Raw genomic sequence first — 21318 nt, 5'->3', positions numbered from 1 at the left:
CCCTACATCAAGGGTCCAGCATAAAGAATGAGAAGCGTTGATTGAAAAATTCCTTATAATTATTTTCTTACTTTAGATCTTACTAGAGGCCCGATGCACGAAATTCGTGCAAGATTAGGCCTTCCTTCCCCCAGCTGCCAGCACTGGCTTCCCTCTGCACCAGGACCAGGCTTCCCTCCGGCCCCAGCTTCATCCAGAATGACGTCCAGAATGATGTCTGGTCTAATTAGCATATTACCCTTTTATTATTATAGATAATTGACAAATCTATCTGATATATGTTATTTCTGGAGTCATTTACCTGTTCCTAATTATCTATGAATGAGTAGTAGGAGAGTGCTTATTGCTGTAATTTTAAAATCTCCTAGGCTTTTACTTAAGTCTAAGGATTTCATAACAAAAGATCCCAAGTCTGGCTTCTATCAGCTATTGACCAAAATTTTAACAGGACTCTTTTTCTTTTAGCAGTTACTTAAACTTTTGCAGCTACTGGCCTTTCAGGTTTCGGAAATTATTTATTCAGTATCCACTCAACAAATATTTACTTTTTAAATGGCACTATGCCACATACTGGGGCACAGAGATGAATAAGATACACTCCCTGCTCTCAATGGCAATTATGTATGGCAGCCGGCCTCCGACAAGGCATGTGTGCCCGTGGGGATACTCACAGACTTCCTAAGGGGGCATGGGCATGAATAGTGCTAACAGAATCCATTTTCAGGTCCTTAAACCGACCTGCCAGGAATGTGCTTGCCGGGCAGTTAAACCAGTCCTACTTTTCCACTCCTTTCCCAATCACCCTGTCCCCACTTTACAGAAGACAAAGCTCTTACCCATGATGCATGTTGCATATTGCTCCAGTTGTGCCAATATCACATACTACCTCCATGTGAAAAAAAACAAGGGAACAATGAAAATATTAAAGGAAGTCTCCTATGACTGAGGTGCTATAACTCTCCCAGACTTCTCATAAGTAGATGCATCTCTAATACATTTTTATTCTTAAGCAAATTATTTTTTTCACATTTGTAATATAAGTGTATTTTGATCACTTAGTTACTAATAATTATTGTATTATAAAATGCAAGCTGGAAAAACATTTACTACTTAGAGACTGATGTTAGGAAAATTTGTTCAGTTAAAATTTCAATGCATATACTTATTTGTGTTGCAGAGAAATGTGATAGGGTGACAATAAAAGAATTTTACACATAAAATGTTTTATATTACTACATAAAATAAAATTCTATGGGAAAATAGAGTGGAAATATAAATTCTAGAGGGAAAAGAATCAATTTATAATTTTCGACTAAAAGAATAAATTATTCATGTGTTTTTTTCTGTGGGTGATGAATGGGCATTAAATGCCATTGGTTTTTAGATTCCCTTAGATATATTTAATATATAAAAGAATGTTATGACTTTACATTAAAATTCAATATTTACAAATATTCAGAACATTACATCTTTTGTTACCATGGAAATTTGTGATTTTAGGTATCAATACTTTTAACAATAAAGTTTTTTCAAATAAATAAAAAAATATTTTATAAAACAAAATATAGAAAAACAGCTAAAAGTAATAATAAATTAAATTAAATAAAAAGTATAAGGAAAGCATCATTTTTAAAAATTATTTTCAAGAGTAAATGAAGAAACCTGTGAAGATCACTGACACATGAGAGCAAGGCCAGGGAACAAAGTTGTTACAAAGTCTTTTAGGCACTGAGATAGGAAGAAGCTTGGATTGGGGTGTGGAGCTAGAAGAGGGAGCTGTCAGTTCTCTTTGGAGAACCAGGAAGGGCTTCCCTAACAAATGGTAATGGTTTATCTCAAAAAAGAGAAGTGTGTAGCTTGGCTGGTATGGCTCAGTGGGTGAGCATCAGCCCAGGAACCTACTGAAGTTAGTGAGCTCCTGAGGGCAGCAATTTTGTCATTAATCTTTGGATCCCCTGGGCCTGCCATAGCACCTGGCATAATAGTGGCACTCAATACATATTAATGGTTCAACCATTGATTAGGGACACGGTAGGAAATTCTGTCAGATAAACAAGTCACATTCTGGCAGCTTAGGGAGTGTGGACTGAAGGAAGCACTGCAGTGAAAGAAAGGGGTAGACATAAGTGATGTCATGTTGGAAGAACCAACAGGTCTCAGAGACTGATGGGATGTGAGGCTGGAAGATGAGTTCTCCCCCAATACAACCGAAATCTACTCAACTCCTCACATTCAAGCTGCAGGGTTTTTCACAATGAAACCAAATTTGGAGGGAAAGATTCCAGGCTGGATTTACAAACTAACATCTAATTAAAACAAGCAACCATGGACTTTTGAAGCAGCGACTATACATTATTTTTGGAGAAGTAAGCATCACTACAGGCATTCTCCAGTTTGTAAATTACCGGCTTCTGAATGTTTGGATGTGGCCCCACAGAGGAAATTCTTGGGAGGCAGCTAGGTGTGTGTGCAAAGCTTAGGTCTTGACAACTGGCAGGCCTGGGTTTAAGGCCTTCCTCAGTCCCTCACTAGCTATGCAAACTCTCAGAGAAACCTGAAACTGTATTACCTATGAGTTAATGATGAAAATAGTAGAATTATGTAAAGATTAAATGAGATCATGTAAACTGGGTGCTTCATAATTGTTAGTTCCGCTTCCCTGTGCTGCCCTTCTTATTCTCTAGGATCCACTGAAGTACCCCAACTTCCAACACAGTTCTAGCCAAAACATACTTTTATTTATAGTGACTGCCCCAGAAAGGTTGTGTTTATAATCGAGTACTCCATTGTCTTTTATTCTGTGCCAGCTTCCAGGCCCACTCAATTTCTTTCCATCTCCCTGGTGCTCATCTCCAAATATGGTTTCGCCAGCAAATTTCCAAGTGTCCTGTTATTCTGTCTTTGAAAAGATTATTAATGAAGATGTTAAATCAGGCTGACATAAATAACAATGCTTAAAGCAATCCTCCGGACACTTTTGTTCTACTCATCAGAGATATGGTGTCATTTATCATTAGGTCTTGTTACAGTTTTCCAGCCCCTTAAAAACTCACACGAAGACACTCATTTCACTTGAATTAATCTTGCAAGTGACCGCTCATGAGTTACGGAATTATATGTCACCACAAGATAGAACATCTGTTACATCACACTAACCTATCACTTTCTTCCCTCATAAATCTTGACGGTCAAAACAAATTAGTCTAGCATGTTATTTCTAATAAACAGTCTCTTTTGTTGTGTGTGGCTCCTGCCCAAAAGGAGATAATAGACCAGTTGATAAAAGTAACAAAATCTCATCACCGGTTCCAACATAGTCAAGTGATAAATAACGAATAATGACTCTTTGGCAAGGAGAGGAATGAATAGCAATAAAAGAGCCCATACAGAAGGTCAGTATCAGACTGTGCCTCATGGAACTAAATTCTACAGAGTCCCGGAGAGAAATTGCTGTCTGGGTTCAGAACCAAATATAGTGGCAGTTTTCTTGAACTTGCTTTTTCCTAATAGATCCTTGGTTGTGTTACTCACAGAGGTTCTCTTTTCTCACTTCCTGAAAAAGTTGAGCATTATATGGGTGGCTCTGTTATAGCAGCAGGAGGCATAATGATGGAATATTTTCCTCTCTCTCCATTTAGTCTCCATGTTGTTTTATTTGCTTCTTTCCCCTCACCTTTTCATTTCATTGTGGCACAATAACACAATATAAAATTTGCCATGTTAACCGTCTTAAGTGTGCATTTACATTGCTGTGCAGTCGCCACCACCATCCCTCTCTAGAACTCTTTATATCTTGCAAAACTGAAGCTGTGCACCCATTAAATAATAACTCCCTATTCCCCCAGGCCCTGGAACCACCATTCTTTCTATCTTCATGAATGTAACTACTCTAAGTACCTCATAGAAGCAGAATCATGTAATTTCTCCTCACTTTTAATGAATGCTATCTTCCTGTATTTTTTCTAAGTTTTATAACCCCCACTTGAAACAAAATGGAGAATGAATAAATAAACAAATAAAGAAATAGAGCAAAATTATTTCCAAGGAGCTAGATGAGTCCCATTCTACATGTATACATATCAAGTCAGTAGTAAGGCCATAATGTTTGCTAACTAGAATAAAACACTGGATTGTAAGAAATATTCATTATTTCAATAGTTAATGTTCAGACAAGCAGCATATTTAAGATAACAGTGGGGTCAAAGGAGAGACTGAACATAGTAAAAGTTCCTACAAGGAAAGAAATATCAAGATAATGAAACAAGGAAGCAATTGTAGATTCAAACTGAGAACTAATGGGCTAAGTGCCAAAACACTAGGTCATAAAGATTACGGACAGAGCTTTCCCTATCGCAGTGGTTCGCAAACTTTAGTGTACATAGAAATTAATCAGTACAAACCCACCTAACCAAAACTGTATTGATTGGGCCTCAGGAGTCGGAGTATGTCATCAGCTTCCCAGGTGGTTTATGGAGAAGGTTTCTTATGCGTGTTGAGAAACAATGGTGAGTGTAGTAGATCAGAGAGACTGTGAGGCCTGCCTCTATTTGGTTGAGTCGTATAATCTTGGTGTATCTTATGCACATAGCCCCATGGTATCCATTACTACCTATTTGTATCTGCTTCACTTTCTTTCTTCTACATTGAGTGTTGCCTGACCAAACTAGCAAAAACAGTGGCTGAAGCAGGAGTGAATGACACTAGAAATAGACCTTCATTCAGTCCTCCACTATAGGGCCAGCAAGGGCCACTATCCTGTCATCCGTGTAGCCTTGAGAATAGGCCCTATGATTGTTTTATTTTGTGTTGCTTTTTCAGTCTGCCCCTTTGTCATCAAAGAGGGGAAATGCTGGCCTCAGGGAAGCTGTGTTCAGCATGAACGATCAGTATGTAGCTTCTCTCTCGTTTATAGCTTTAATTTTCTCTCTAGAATATGTCTGTGCTGGAGAATCACCACTGGCGATCTACAATTGGCATGCTTCGAGAATCCAGGCTTCTTGCTCACTTGCCAAAGGAAATGACGTAAGTAGTGCAGAGATGAAACACACTGATGTCCACACATAAGAGATAAGCCGCTTTCTCTAGGGCACACTTGAGACCCCCTGGGTTAATGGTAGGGAGCCAGCTCGCTGTGCTTCCTGCCTGCACTCTGCATTGTCCATCAGAGGAGATTCATGTCAGTTACCGCAACCCAGAAACCAGAATCTCTCTGTGAGCTTTGAAAGGGCCTTGGATCGTCTATGACCTAACGTCAGGAAAAGGAGAATAAACAGCTCTCCCCTTTCACACTCTTCAGCATCAACACTCCGCTTTGCCAAATTCCTGTCTTTTATGTTAACAAAATTGTCCTCCTGTGTAGACCCAAATAATAAATATTTATCAAAAAAGAACACAGGAGTTTTCAAGCTAGCTTTAAGACTAGTTCAATGACGTTTGTTTTATAATTGCCAGTCTCAGCGAAAATAAAAGTCAGAAATTTTTTTCTAAAATGCCTTTTGTTAAGTAACTGAGTTGGCCCCAGCAATTTTTTCTCCATCAATTTACGTAGGTCTATGGTATTTTAAACAGAACGGGAAATACTAGTTTCCTGGTCTGCTGTTTGTTAGCCTGAGTAATTAGGCCTAGTCGTACTAAATCCAAGGCCAAGGCCCTTGCCTCGCTGAATGCATGGCCGCAAGGTAGCTGCTGTACTGTCTACCTAGGCCAGCACAAATTCTGATCTGTGAAATTAAAATGCACAGAACCCGAGGTAGCTAAGAGAGAAGTAAATAAATAGACCTCTGTACCCTTCTTTCTGAAGGGCACACAGCTTAAAGTCAGGTTATGTCTCCCCATAAAACAGGCACTATGCTCTGGGCTCCTTGGTTTATTCCTGGCCATCTGATATTATCTCGTGCTGTTTCCTAGCACCCGGAGGAATGTTGAATTTGCAGGAAGAATTTCAGTTCTGATAACTTTTTACTCCCAGAAACTAAAAAGCAATCCTCATGCATGAGATCAAAACTTGTGCCTTTTACTAAAACAATACATTGCAAAGATCAAGGAAATGCAAAAAGAACTAAGAACTAGAACAAGATATCATGTAAGAAGGAGATGAAATAGGAGGTTAGTGGCAGGATCAGCTAAAGAAAGAAAGGAGAATGGAGGGAAGGAGAATGAGGACAGGAAAAAAACAAAACAAAAAGAAAAAGAGAGGACTTGTCCCGATAATGCCCACATTAATTCTCTGTGTTTCTCAGTTCATATTCATTTCCTAAGATACTCCTACTCATCCCTATGGATTCCAAATAAAAGTACCACATTTTTTATTTCTTTGTGGAATGTCTTTGCTTTTGCTAAAAGAATCATTGGTATGCAATAATATATGTGAAAGGGCTTTATAATGAAATTTATCATCATCATCATCATGATTATTCCTTCTATCCTTGGGTAAATGCTTTAAAATAATTTTTCTGTTTTTAAAAGTAAAGGTTAACTGTACAAACTAAGGAAAGTTCAGAAAAGAATTAGCTTAACCATAAATTTAAAAACTTATAGATTAAGCTACACTAAAAATTAAGACTTCATTTTACCAAAAGACATCATTTTTAAAAAGTAGAAAGACAGGCCATTTTATGGAAGAAAATATTTGCAACACATAATTGCCAAATGACTATTATTGAAAAAATATTTTAAAACTCTCAGAATCAGCAAGCAAAAGGGAGACAACACTATAGAATAACAGAAACTTCACAAAAGAAGAAATATCAATGGCAGATAAACACATGAAAATATGTCCTACCTCATTAGTAATCAAGAAAATTCATATTAAAACTATAGGAGTTGCATGACAACTCTCAAATTGACACTTCTGTTTTATTTTCTCTATACCATTTTTTACTAATATATTGCTTGCCCATCGATTTTTAATGGTGCCTTAATCAACCACTATCATTTTTAAGTTCCAGTATCTCTTTCCAGCCTACCTGGGTTTTTTTCCATTTATCAATCTTTCCATCCCACAGTATCAGTCACTACTATGTCTTCATTATTATTACTGTTATTATGCTCTTCTTTCCCCATTAAAATCTTAATATTTGAGCTTGTTTCAACTCTATAAAAGCACAACCCAAACTCCTATGATTCTGTGAGTCTTTTTGTCCTCCATAAAGCATACATTTCTACTTCGCTTTCAATTTTTCCACCCATGGGAACCGTGGGAATGTAAAAACCACCACAACTTTGTTCACCCGAGGTTTCAATCACTCTCTACAGTTCTTGGTCTGAGGGCAGAAGCCATGGTGGGTGAGAAATTCACTCTTGCTCTGTGAGGGACTGGAACTTTGTGTAATAAACAATATCAAAGGCAGGAATGAGATTGCAAGCCACCTGTTGATGACAGAATCAATCACCCTCCTCAAAAGGATTTTCTCTCTGTGTGTGTTTTCTCTTTCATTCTTGTGGATGCAGACAGGATATTGAACAGCAACTGGGCTCCTTGATCTTGGCAACAGACATCAACAGGCAGAATGAATTTTTGACCAGATTGAAAGCTCACCTCCAAAATAAAGACTTAAGACTGGAGGATGTACACGACAGGCACTTTCTGCTTCAGGTAAACAACAACAACAAAGCCATTATTCTTGCTGGGGTAACAACACATAGGGACACAATCAATAATGTTAGCACATTTGAGAAGGAGTATCTCCCATGGTATAAGTTAGAGCAGTGACCTACTTTATGAAAAGCTTTGAGACACATGAAATTTTTAAGTGGTTTCCAAGCAAGCAAAATCTGGGTTTCGTGTCAGTAAGTTGATAATATCTCACTCTTCCTTGTTTGGTAACTGCTTCACCACAAAGTAGCCACCCCTCTGGGCAGTTGCACACAGTAAGAATCTACCACATCTTGTTGCTTGATGTAAAATTGGCCACTGTGATACCTGTGCAGTTTTAAAAGGCTGTTTCTATAACACAAAAGTATATTATGTTAACTATGGTACAAATAAAAAATTAAGAAGCAAGTAACCTTCCTTTACCTAAAACCTATTTAATCAAACCCTGCTTTACTTAAAGTCATCACTACCTAAAGTCATATTTTCATCTGAGGCTCAAACATTTTCTCTCTGTGTGTGTTTACCTAGTCTTAACATTTTTAGGCACCAATAATTAAATTGTTTCAACTGAATTAATTAAACCATATCAAACCCAACCCTTTCTGTGTCATTCTATGGCAAGAAGCCACTTGCAACATAAGAAAAAGAGGAGTGGACGCCAGAAGTAGAACTCTGAGTTGGTATCAAACCAGCGCCTTCTTGATCTTCCATTTTCTTTTGTCTTCCTTTTGGCACAAAAGACTGAATGGATGGACCCTGGACTCATCTGAATAGACCAACTTTAACCAGGGAGATGGAGCTGCAGGGGGCAGACTGAGCTGTGCAGTCTTTTCTGCTCCATGCCTCCATGCTGCCCCCTAGCTGTTCAAAGTGCCCCATCCTTCCCAGGAAATGCTCTCCTGCAGCCCTGTATCTTCTTCCTTCCTCTTCCCAAATTAGTCTTCTCTTCCCTGAGTGCCACAAAGATCAACCAGGGTCTGATTTTAGAGACTCAAACCAAGTTGTAAGTAGCTGAAAGATTTGGCCTGAGCACTTGCATTTCAAAGGGAAAGCTAGCTAACACAAATAAATCCCTAAAGGGCAGAATTTGGAGGGGACTTCTGCCCCTTACCTACTCCAACATGTACTGGTGCCCCCATTAGCCAGGAAATAGAGAAGCAACCAAATTTGCAATTTAATATAATCCAGGCTCTCCCAGACCCCAGCACTGTTAGCAGCTCTATAATCCCAGGGAACTGGGTCAAAACAAACAGACCTTGCTGGTGGGCAAGACATACCACAGGAGCCCATCTGGGCTGTGGTCTCTCTGCAGCTGGTGGTAAGGGACAGAATCTACTTCTCTGGGAATTCAAGGTAATCCTCCTAGGATCAACATCACTGAGAAAGTGACATCCCAGATTCAGGCCAGTTTGAGGCAAGCCAAGAGGCCTTGATTTAGTTCTGCAAATAAAACACTCCTAGCTTGATATGACCTAGCTCCCTGGCTGACAGTCTGAGCTTGTTCACACACACAGACACGGGAACATAAATGCAAACACACATCATTTAAGTGATGTACGTGGTTGGCCATTTTGGCCACTGTGAGAGTGAGGTCCAAATGATCTCACTTGAGCCTGGCTGGGGCCCCAGTGGCCTCCCTCCCTGTGAGAGGTGGGGCAGCAGAAGGAACCAGGCCCTGGCTTTCCTTGGCCAGCACACCCCAAGTCTCCTCCAGAAAGCTCCGTGTCCTTGGACGGTGGCTCTTCTCTCCTTCTCACTGCTATAAAGTGGGAATTCTGAATGAAGGGTTTGTGTGTGGTGAAGAAGTGTTGTTTCCTGAAGAGACACGTCAGGGAGGCCCTGTGTGGACATGGGCCTGGCACCACGAGGCACTCTGGCGGGTTGGACAGCCCCTTGGGCTTGGGATGCATTTGCTGCTGAAAGATCGCTCTCTGACAGTCTCTGCCTGCCCTGTCACTTCTCAGATTGCCTTGAAGTGTGCTGACATTTGCAACCCCTGCAGAATCTGGGAGATGAGCAAGCAGTGGAGTGAAAGGGTCTGTGAAGAGTTCTACAGGCAAGGTTAGTTGCAAGCCTACAGCTGCGTTTTCACGGCCCCTCCTCCTTTCAGGCATTTGTCCTAATAAAACAGGAAGTGGCTAATCTATCATGACATTTGTTCTTTCATCAACTCTTATTATCCTAACCTTTCTCTAACTCTCTTGCAAACCATCCATTCCTTTTTTGGAAATAATTTCAAAATAAATAACATTGACTTATTACAGAAACAGGTAGTAATGAGGTGCAATAAAAGTGAGTGAGAACGGAATATATATTTTTTTAATGGTTTCCCTCTGTGGATATAAAAATGTGAGGGACAGTTTGATTTTTACCCTGACCTTCATTTTAATGAGCTGAGCACAGTCTAAAAGCTAAATGCCGTCTGCGGTCAATGTTTTCCACTCTGACAGAAGGCCTTCACTCCTTTTGTGTTCCTTCCCCTCACTCAAATAAAGCTAATAATGAAATAGAACATCACTGACCAAGAATTAATTTCATCCTCTCACATAGATACATGAAAAGTCAAATGGCCCCAAGTTAGGGTATAATGTTTAAGAGATCGAACTCATTCGGAAATAAGGCACTGAATTTGAGCAGGATCTTGCCGTCGGGTGGGATATCAGCCTTTACACACAGTCTTGCTTCTCCTGGCCCGGTTTCAGTGCGCAGGATGTTTGTTCAGGCACAACAGGGCCCTGATGTTAGTGACGGGATCAGGTGCGAGAGGCTGAGAACAAATAAAGCCTGAAGTGTCCCACATACCAGCTCTGGGGGAGGTCAAGTAGCTACAGTGAGCCTTTTGGAGAAGCCTCCATCTAAAGATGTGTCAGTGACATTGTAATGGCCCCAAAGACAGAAGACAAAGCAGAATGGATTAGGTTGTGTGGGGCCAAAAGGCTCTGCTCACCGCCTCTTTAGCTCAGAGGAAAAGTACTCACGTGGCTCCCACAGTCTGTCATTCACTGCAGTTGGGTGTAAGTGGTTACAAATCAAAAGGTCAGTTCTAGTTGCCCGCGATATAAAATCTCCACTGAGGGAAAAACAAAGGAAAATAGGATGAAATTGGAGCAGAGAGGTTTCAGATTTGATATGATACTTCCTTTACTGTGGGATATAGAAAATATTGGAATAGCATAGTGAGAGGAGGGCTAGGTTCTTCGTTCTTGGAAATCAAACAATGGAAAAGAGAAGAGATTCCACTCTGTCCCTCTTGGTTTTGACTCAGTCATGTGCTCCTGTTGGCATTTATTGCAGTTTAACCCCTTCCTTTGCTTAGCTTGCACCCTTATTTGGACTATGAGCACCTCGGGGACCATGTCACCTGGACAGATTGTAAAGTCCACACAGTTGGTGCATCAAAGTTGTTGTCTAAGTGCAGAGTAAATAGGACCAACCAAGAAAAATAATCTGTAAGATCTCTACCAAAAACTGGTTGTTGTTCTCAGAGTATATGCACGCGCAGCCTCATAAAGGAACAACCTAGAACATCTGTTACTCTGATCAGTAAAGGTGAGCTTCCATGCCCTTTGCTCTGGCATGTCTCCTGGCAGAGAGAGAAGGTAGAGAGGGCATATTGGGTCCTTGTTATTTAATTGCATGTTGGTCTAGCAGAAGTTCAGCCAGTTTAAGAAAAGAAAGCAAACTACACATCCTCCATATTGAATTGATATTTTAAAAATTCTTTATCATTTTGATTAATCCTATCTGGCTTTCAGTTTAGGATTTGGGCTTCCACAGACTGCTAATAGTCCCATCCAAAGTATCTTTAATAACTCGTGGTGTTGAGCAAAGGACAGAGAGAAAGGAAGATGAAATTAGGAAAACAGTGTTAAATTCTGAGAATGGGGGTTAGGATTCTACCCCTTCTCTTAATGCCTTAAGGAAGTAGAATCACTGTCCTGTTGGAAGTACAGATTAGTGTCTTCTCAATCAACCAGATTAGAATTGGGCAGAGTGAAAGGAGTGGGGGAAAGGCAAGAGAAGAATAAACAGGATTTGATGCCTCAATGTGGAGGGTGAAGGAAAGGGAAAAATCAAAGACGATTCGTCCAAAGTGTCAAGATTGGTTGAAAAACCACTATTAACAGAAACAGGAAGGTAAGCAGTAGAATTGGCTTTAGGGGAATTGAATTCAGTATTAAACAGTGGCACGCCCTGTCCTCAGAAGGCTATTGTCATCCGGCTTCCCTGAGCTCCTCAGGTTAAGCCAGAATGATTGCCTCACATCATTCTTGAGAATCGCCAGGGCACAGACACCAGGGGAGGCACAGCTACGGTCTTAGAGAAAATGAAGGAAATGTGGCATCTCTGAGGTCCTGCCTCAGTGGTGAAGTGCAGACACTCTGGAGCCTGACTCCCTAGGTTGGAACCCAGGCTCCCCTCTTTACTAACAGTGTGACCTCGGTCAACATACTTCCTTTCCCTGCATCTCAATTTCTTTATCTGTCAAATGGGATTATCATGAGGTGGTTATGAGGATTTAAATAATTAGTTAATTGTAAGTAATTAATTAGGTAAAATAATTACGTTAATTACGTAGGTAAAATGTTTAGGGCAGTGCCTGGCACACTGAGTAAGCACATGTAAAGGTTGTATTTTTAGCTCCTCTAGTTTGGAGGGGCACGTTCATACCTGTAAACCCAGCTAATCTCTGAGGACCAGCTTATCTACTACTTAACCAGATTGTTTTTCCCAATGCAACAATTACCCACAATTTTTCACCCTCAGGAAGAACCAATAAAAGTATTTTGATAAAGCTTTGCATGAAGCCTTTCTCCTTTGGTTTTCTAGCTGACATAGGGATTAAAAAGAACTATCATTCTGACCTTTATACTTTTTTAAACCTTCAGTTATATTAGGTAAAAGTCTAAGGAATGAGAATGAAAGATATCAGACCCTTATTTCTGATAAATTTTGTAGCTGCACACTGAGATGCTCTTCAAATGAGACCTCCTGGTTCCTGGCCTCCATTTCCTACCTACTTATCATTTCTGGTTTTTCAGGTGAAACCAGACGAGGGTCAGGAAGAGTGAAAGGTGGGGGAGAAGCATAAAATCTGTTTCCTTAGCCTGTAACTTAAAGCCAGAACTTGCATTTCAGGTTAGTCGTGTCCGTCGTGTCCTTGTTTTCATAGAGCTTGTTCGAAAGTTTATTTTTGTCCCAGAGCACAGCTATTTACAACAAGCCTATTATACTCTGATATTTTAAATTTTCACAGAAGCTACCAGAGCAAGACAGGGCAAATGGAAGCAAAAGGCTTCCTAAGGATAACAAGGCAGAGAACAGTAATTCACAGAATCACTTTTTCCAAATAGGCTGATAAAACTATCAACACTCATTTGCGTAAGTTCTAGATTACTAGATTACCAACGTGTTTCTTCTTTCTTCTTAGGTGACCTTGAACAGAAATTTGAACTGGAAATCAGTCCTCTCTGTAACCAACAGAAAGATTCCATCCCTAGCATACAAATTGGTGAGTTGAATTCAATTTTAATTTTAAAGGAATATTTTCGGCACCTCTGCCAAGAAACACAAAGAAAAGACGATCTACACACAGTGTGTGAAAGGCCCAAACGAGAGCTTTAATCAATGCCCCCGTGAATGACTGAGTCCGAATAAACACCGTAATCATGACTAATCTACTGGGAAACTTGGGTAAAGGCTTTATGATAAACCCTTAACTAACCTTTATTAACTTCATTAACTAACCTTTATTAACTTCATATTTCAGAATTAAATCAAAACCAAATAGAGTAGAAGGAACGTAATAAGAATCAACTATTTGCTGCTGAAGACCAGATTAGTTCACTTTCTCTTTAGGACTTAAAGGGTGGGAAGCCAGCAGAATCGGCCTTCAGGACCATCCCAATGTGGATAACTGTGACTCGTCCCCAGCATTCAACCTCCAGAGCCCAGGCCCAGATCCATCCGGGCCCTGCCAGCCATGCTATGCCTTGTGGCCAGGGTTTCTGTGCTTCTCTGCTCTCCTTCAAAACTTACCTTCAGTCTCACTCTCTTAAGCCCACACTCTCAAGTGTCCATTGCACTGAACTGTTAAACTGTGATGTTAATGAATCTAAAATAATTATTACTTTTAAAAGTTATATATAAGATTGTTAAGCAAAGCAAACTGGAAATTTTAGGCACCTTAGGGGGGGAAATATTTTTGACCCAGTAAGAATTTCCATCACTCCTTAAACACTCTACCAATTAATTCCATCTACATATTATAAAACATGTTTTTCTTTTCCTTACAATTCCCTCCAATTAAAACCACTCAGAACTTTAACGTCTATAATAATAAAAGCATTATATGCTAATTAGACCAGACACCCTTCTGGACAAAGCCGGGGCTGCTGCGAGGGCCAAGGCAGCCACCTCGGCTGTGAGGGCCAAACCCCTTGCATGAATTTCGTGCATCGGGCCTCTAGTTTTACCTATAAGCAATGGCCCTGACATGTACCAGTTCATGTTTTTCACCAGTTTCCACAGGCCTCAGACAGCTTAGTGCATTCACAAATTTGCAGACCTCAAAGCCTCAAAGCTTAATGCCCTGACACTGGGAGGGAAAGGGGCACCGGAAAAAGATAAGCTTAAAATTGAGAAAACCAGAGCAATATGATATGCTTACAGTTGAGAAGAGATCAACCAAAGAACTTATACTTATATGTATAGCCCTATATGTATAGACACAGACAATAGTGTGGTGAAAGCCTGGTGGGGGGTGGGGGTGGATAAGGGCTTGGCAGAGGAGGGTAAAGGGGGGAAAATAGGGGACATCTGTAATACTGTCAACAATAAAAATATTTCTTAAATGATACACTTATGATCGCTGAAGGTCAAATCAAATCCTCAGTCCCATAAAATATGATGAAGTAATCCTAAGGACATAGGAACAAAAATAACCTAGTTACAAAGAATCGAATGGAATCTACAAACATTAAGATAGATATGTTGGAATTATGAGATTATTGGTTGTCCTTTTTTTCCTTAATATTGTTCCGTTGTTTTTACAATTAAAGTGATTCCTACCCGAAAAAGGGAAAGGGGGTTTTATTAAAAATTGAACCCAGGAAGAATCCGGGGCAGGTGAAGCCACAGAATTGCTGGGAGAGGGGAGGAGGAACAGTGTTAACAGAAATGCAACCTTGTCCTCCCTGGATCCAGCTCCCTCCAGTCAAGGTTCCGCAAATGTGATTCAAAAGGAATACACCCTGACCAAACTCCTAATCCACTGACCCACTTTGTTAAGCTCTGGATAGAAAAACTTGCCAGGCACCTGTTAAAGACACTTGGCACCACCAAAGAAAAACATTCACATTGTTAAGCACACAACCTGGATTTTCACGATGAAGCTGATTTCAGAGATTCTATCCTGTTGTCATGAGAACACATTTATTTTGTCAGATCATACGTCCTGATTTTCAGCTCAGGAAAATGTGGTTACCATAGATACCTGTTTTTAAAATGGGATGGGGACTAAGTGACTAGGAACATCCCCTGGATGCTACACCAGCACACCAATAATAAAGAGAAAAAGAAGGTGATTATAAAACAATCCTTAGTCATATATCTTTGTCTCTGTTTCCCATCTCCCAGCTGTGTAGGTTCAGGCTTGGGAGGTGTGGTGTGTAGAGCTAGATCAGACTGAACTGGAAAAATCCAAACAAATAAATAGAGTCCAATGGGGGCTGCAGGCCTCAGCGTCCCAGACAAAGGTTGTCCCAGGGGGTCCTAAGTAATGCAGCAATTTCCTCTGTCTTGGTTCCCCTGGGACTGAAAATGTCCGCTCTCTTTTCCCCGGTTGCAATCCACATGGGAATTTCCTGAGTGTCATCCCAGGTTTAGATCTGATTTTCTGTTTAAGTCATTCATATTCACCCAAGTGGAACTGGGACTTCCTATCTCCCCACCCCACCCACCCCACCCCTGCTCTCCTCTTTCCATCAAACTCTACCTTTTGAAAAGAAGATATTGAATTGAAAGAATCTCTGATTGGTGACAAGTGTAGAAAGATGAGAAGAGGCTTTCCTTCAATCCTTGTTTTCTCTAAGGCCGCCATCTCTCCTTTCCCCCTTCCCACCCCTTCAGGAGGACAATATCCTGGCAAAGTTCGTTTGCATAGCAGAGGGAGGTTCCCAAGTCTGGTCATGCGTTTGAAATGAAAGCCTGCCCTCATCTGAAAAACAGTCTGTCGTTCAGACTTTAAAATGGCTTTCCTATCTACTGTAAGAGGTCTTTATACAGGACAAGTGGAAACACAGAGGTGTAATTCTGGAGTACCTTCAGGAAGAAAATGAGTTGATTTTTAAGTATTGGATTTTAAAATGTTGGATTCGTAATGTTTTTATATTTAAGGTAAACTTGATAAATATTTACATCTAAAACGTTATCGTTTTGCAAACTATCTTTTTAGATATCTAATCTTTGTTGAGATGAAAGATATTAGAAACTAGATATGGAGACTGTGAAGGAGGTGAAGAAAATTCAAGAATAGGAAGCAAGAAAACTCAAGAATGAAATCCTTACTTGCTCACTCCCTACATAACCTTATTAAAATACAGACATAAAGTCACTGGCTTAACTTTCCTCCTCGGTTTGGGTTATCTAAGATGATCTCATAATATTTAAATTATATTTCACCTAAGATGAGATAATGCAGAAATGTACAGTAACATTCTGCATTGCTACAGCCTCCTCCCATCTGTATAGCATCCTCAAAGGCCAAGGATCTACTCTTTGTCCAATGAAAAGATAATCAAATCAAGCCTCATAATTCACATGCTTGTACACACACAGGATGAGTTGGTGGAAGATTATTTTGCTGAAAAACACTTGCCTTTTCTCCCCACACCTGCATTTCAAGGAAATAACAATAAAACCTAAATATGTATGTTTGTGATCATTCTAATAATTCCTGCCTAGACTGAAAGTTATCTTTACTTTCATAAATCATGTTTAATATGAAACACACATTAAGAGTGAAATATGATTAGAAAGCAACAAGTCTAAAATAATTAAGAGAACAGGCATGCAAAAATAGAAGTCTAATATCAAACAGTCTTACCTAATTAAACCGAGACTTTTATGTACGTAAAAATCTGTATTGAAGATGAACTTTTATTTACCTACTGTTAGTTGTTTAACATAATTGAAAGTAAGACAAAACTATGAAAGGATAATCCTTAAAAAAGATTCTACAGGCTAATGTATGAATTCTTCAGATGGCCTAAATCAGTGATGTGCCCCTTGCTGATTTCATTTTCCCTTTCCTGCCTCCCCACCCATCCTCCTTAGTTCTAGCACAGACTTCCTTCCACTTGTTTGTTTATGTCTTTCTCCCTCTGTGAGGAATAATAACCAATATTTACTGAGTGTTTACTATGTGCCAGGAGTTTTCTAAGCATTTGACATGTGTTAAGCCATTTCATTGTCATAACAACCCTGTGGGGTCGGTACCCTTCTTAACTCCTTTTTACAAATGAGGAAACTGAGGCACAGAGCGGTTACATGCCATGCCTAGGAAGACACAGCTCATGCTCCTTGGCTGCGGGTAGGAACCACATTCACTTTGCCTCCATATCCCTGGGCCGAATACATAGTGGGCCCGGTCGTGTCTGTGAGGGAGGAAGGAGTATGTTTTACTGCCCTTGTGGTGATGCGTTTGGCCTTGCCTGTTTCAGGTTTCATGACCTACATCGTGGAGCCACTCTTCCAGGAATGGGCCCGTTTCACCGGAAACAGCGCCCTGTCTGAGAACATGCTAAGCCATCTTGCGCACAACAAAGCCCAGTGGAAGAGCCTGCTGCCCAAGCAACACAGAAGCAGTGGTGGTGGCTGTGCTGGTGGCAGCCCAGACCACACAGACCACGGGACTGAGAATGAGGAGCAGACTGTGACTGAAGGCATCGCCCCCTAGTGCCCGCCAGCCTGCCCCCTGCTCTGCACACAGAGAATGAGAACCGCCTTGAGCAGAGACCTCCTGAGAGGGGAGTTCTAGGGGTTCTTGACCATTAACCCAGCCACTCTCTGGGTTTCATCCTGGGGCTCTTTGGAATGCCACCTTGCTCCCACTCACCTGCCTCCCCTCCTTCTTCCAAGTGTACAGAAGCCATTCATCACCTCAGCATTAGCTGCCGAAATGAGCAACTCCATTCAGTAACATGGGAGTCGAGTCCAGGGGCAGGCCTGCCCCACACGGAGAAGACTGGGAGAAAGAAAGAGGTGCTACTGCCATGTCCCCACGGCCCTGGGTCACACTGTGACAGGCAGCAGTTCCTAAGTCCAGAGCATTTTAGCATTTGCCATCTGACTGCTGATCTGCATGACAAAAACACCAGCATATTTGGAACTCCAAGGATATTGGTCTTAAGTGCAAGAGCACAGATGAGAGCATGAGAGAAAGGACCTTCTATTTTAATAATAATTATTATTATCAAATAATAATAAATCTTTTTAACTTTTATATTTTATGCACTAGACAATGGATCTAAAACTTTGGACTAAGACCCAAACTTGAACAGGGGGTTCATTGTTTTGTTACTGACTTTATGCCACTTTGGGTCAGAGATTTGGCATCTTCTCAATTTAAGAATCCACGTTTCCTATCCGATCCGAGGGGAAGGTGCTGTACAGTTCATTCCTTTGCACCATTAGCCAATCTATCTTTTATCAATAACTCAGTTTCAATGACATGTTTATATTCACCACATGTACATTTTCTGTAAATACCAAGCGCTACTGATTCCCATGCCAAGATACATGAGTATTATGGGATTGCTACCTGTATAAACAATGGCACTGTGAACAGAATCCTGTTAGTTTTAATACAAGAGAATGCATTTGTAAATATGGTATAGAGTTTATTAATATACTATTGTTTGCAGATAAAGGCCTTAACTTTAAACATCTTTCATCTTCTGAAAGCTGCCCAACTTCAGTCCTCACAGATGTCCTTCTGAACTGCCTTCCCATCCCCATCTTCCTGCATCCCAGCTAAGGTCACAAATCAAACCCAATAAAGTCTTGGAGGAAAGATTCTGGAAACTTCACGTGCATTCCACTTGAGACCACAGCGTTTGATCTGTGGCACCAAGCATCATTTCCTCAGATTCACAAGACCCTTCGGCAAGCCTGAAGTCACTTTTCAACGCAGCGATGTTGCACATTCTGTCCCCCAAGCCCGCTGATGAGCTTGTGTTTATGTGACTCTTGTCATGGAACATGGCAGTGGGTCAGCCTTGCAGGAGACATGGCAGGTCTCAGGAGTCTCTATGGCCCTGTCACCTAAGCGTCAGGGAATCCCCTGCCCCCCTCCCACCCTCCCGTCCATGACTGTAGTACCAAAGCACCTTTGGTTAATGGTTGGCGTGCACTTCTTTGGTGTTCATCGTAACTGGATTTTTCTTTTTCCATAATTTCATGTGAATAGCTACCCACCTGTTTAGCTGAAGATGGGTGACGTTATTTAAGTAGAGAACATATTTCCATTTTCTCACAGAATTTACCTTCCTGGCAGGCATTATGCTGAATCATGGCTGTCACTAGCAGAATCAGCTGGGAATTTTGTGGCCATTTTTCTTCTGCAAACACTTGGCTGAAAATCAGCTTGTGACAGTCTTCTTTAGTCGGCTAAGCTTTGTGCATTGAACCTTCTGTTTAGAAGCCCCAGCATCACTAATGTTAGGTGAAAATCAGCACTGCCCTTTCTCTTTACCTTAAATGGGGTGGTGGTGGCAGGTGACTTTATGATAGTGTCTGCCGCTATCCAGCTGTTTCACAATAGAACGCCAGTTAACTCTCATTTCCTACGTGCGGCTTTCATTTCTCCTAACACACAGATGAAATGTTGGAAACTTGACGGGACTGTAAGAAGTTCCTGCAGAGAGACGAAGGCTTGCGGAGTTAAGGTTTAGGAAGATTTGGGAACGTTGGTCATAGTTTTATTAAATATGGAGAGATTGTCAGATGGTAGTAAAGAAAGCGTGGAAAACTCATGAAATGAATGGATTTGATAAGTTGAAATAGTTGGTAGGGGTAAGAAGGGAAGTTGTGGAAACTTAACACTAACTTTATTTTTTTTCTGTAATAACTATGAACTGACAGAGGATTCTTTAGTGCTGTAATACTCGGAAGCTCTCAGCTTGGTAGGGCCCCAAAAGGGAAGATGTTGAATGTATTCCTGCTCCCCAAACCTCACTTATGTTGGTTTGATGATGCAGAAAGGGCTTTTGAGTCGTCTATTTTTAATGTCCATGAGATCAAAGCAAGGACAGCAGTTATTGCGGACAATAGAGATTAGAAAGAAAAGGCTATTTTAGCTCTACCTTGACTTTAGGAAATGGACTTTGTTTAAATTATATTTATATTGTAACTTAAATAAATAATATTGGGGGCTTTTTTACTAGTTCCAACTTTATAGGGCCAAAGTATTTATGCTACAATTGGGTCTTAAAGAAAAAGTCACAGAGAAAACTACCAAATATCCAGGGGTTAAGCCTATGAAGCAGCTACTGGTGCAATAAAAATCAGAAGTAAAATGAGACATGATACATTTGTGGCATTTGTGGCCTCCGTTCAGTCATCTGGAGATTTCTTGAGTTCTTTATTTTTAGGCAAAACAAGAGAATGTGAAAACATTTTTTTTCTTGCCTACCAGTAGCTCTCTTGCAATATTTCAGTGGAAAGAGTCCAGTTACTAGTCAAGACACAGCTGCAGATCATCCATGGACCTTGTCTTCACATTCTTCTTCTGTTCCATGGGCCACCGACAGCTGACTTGCCTTTAATTCTTTCATTGCTTGAGAAGAAAGGGTCAAAGGGCTATTTCTAGTAAGCAAGGTAAAGTTGAAATCAAATTAAAAGAGAGAAAGAGAATATATAACACTGCCAGGCCTGGTAGGCAAAGCCTGCTTTTCCTTGTAACAGCCTCTGTGAATAGTTAGAACCTTGTTCATGAAACCCTGACCCACCCATAGCCCCTGCGAGGCTGAGTCAAGATCCCAGTTTCTAGTGCTTAAGGCTTCCCGTAAGGGGACTCAGAGCGCATCCTGCAACACTGTCCTTATATAGTGCTTCCTAAAATGCAGACCTGTTTTGTAACCTTTTCTCATGTAGAATCAGATATGCTCATTGATTTGAAAATTGGTTATGAGCTTGTATCTCACTGTATTTCTTACGCTTTGTTCTTTTAAGCAAACCCTTAAAATTGTGTTGTTTTGTGTACACAAGTAAGTTTTGGGGGGAAAAAACAAAAAACACCTTGTGAGTTTTTGCTCAAAATGTGGCCTAAATATCCATTGGCATGTCTAGATAAACAATCAAAATAAAGATAATTTCTTAAAAATATAACAACATGCTAATATCCTGATTCTCACCAAGTAACATGTTACCAGCTATCCAATTGGATTCAACAAAAAGGACCCCGTGCTAAGTAGAGGAAACATTCAAGAAAAAGAGCACAGATGCAGATATGGGCCATGAGACTCCTCCACAGGGGGTTGCAGAAATAGCCATGTCCTTAAAGGCATCACCAGCCAGTTCATCCCAAGTTAGGGAAACAGGGCCACCATTCAGCTCTACCTTTCCCCTGAACCCTGATATTTTTCTAATCCACATTTGTAAAACTCATATATGAGAGAGAATGGAATCCAATGTTTTACGTTGGGAAAAAGTAACAGACTCAA

At 40.6% G+C, this 21318-nt stretch overlaps 1 protein-coding gene across 2 annotated transcripts in view; it reads left to right on the top strand.

The window, feature by feature from the left end:
- PDE7B (phosphodiesterase 7B) overlaps window positions 1–20980 on the top strand; it is a 269758-nt gene extending 248778 nt beyond the window's left edge. For both annotated transcript variants that reach the window (XM_006084443.3, XM_006084444.3), the window contains 5 exons: window positions 4931–5022; window positions 7450–7594; window positions 9559–9655; window positions 13026–13106; window positions 17317–20980. In XM_006084443.3, the coding sequence (XP_006084505.1) occupies window positions 4931–5022; window positions 7450–7594; window positions 9559–9655; window positions 13026–13106; window positions 17317–17552 (651 nt within the window). In that variant the 3' untranslated portion in view covers window positions 17553–20980. The remainder of the gene's footprint in view (window positions 1–4930; window positions 5023–7449; window positions 7595–9558; window positions 9656–13025; window positions 13107–17316) is intronic.
- The last annotated feature ends 338 nt before the right edge of the window (window positions 20981–21318 follow it).

This window comes from Myotis lucifugus, unplaced genomic scaffold (assembly GCF_000147115.1).
Source record: "Myotis lucifugus unplaced genomic scaffold, Myoluc2.0 scaffold_11, whole genome shotgun sequence".
NCBI lineage: Eukaryota > Metazoa > Chordata > Mammalia > Chiroptera > Vespertilionidae > Myotis > Myotis lucifugus.
Note: the sequence above shows the minus strand (reverse complement) of the source record. Positions and strands in the feature narration are given on the sequence as shown.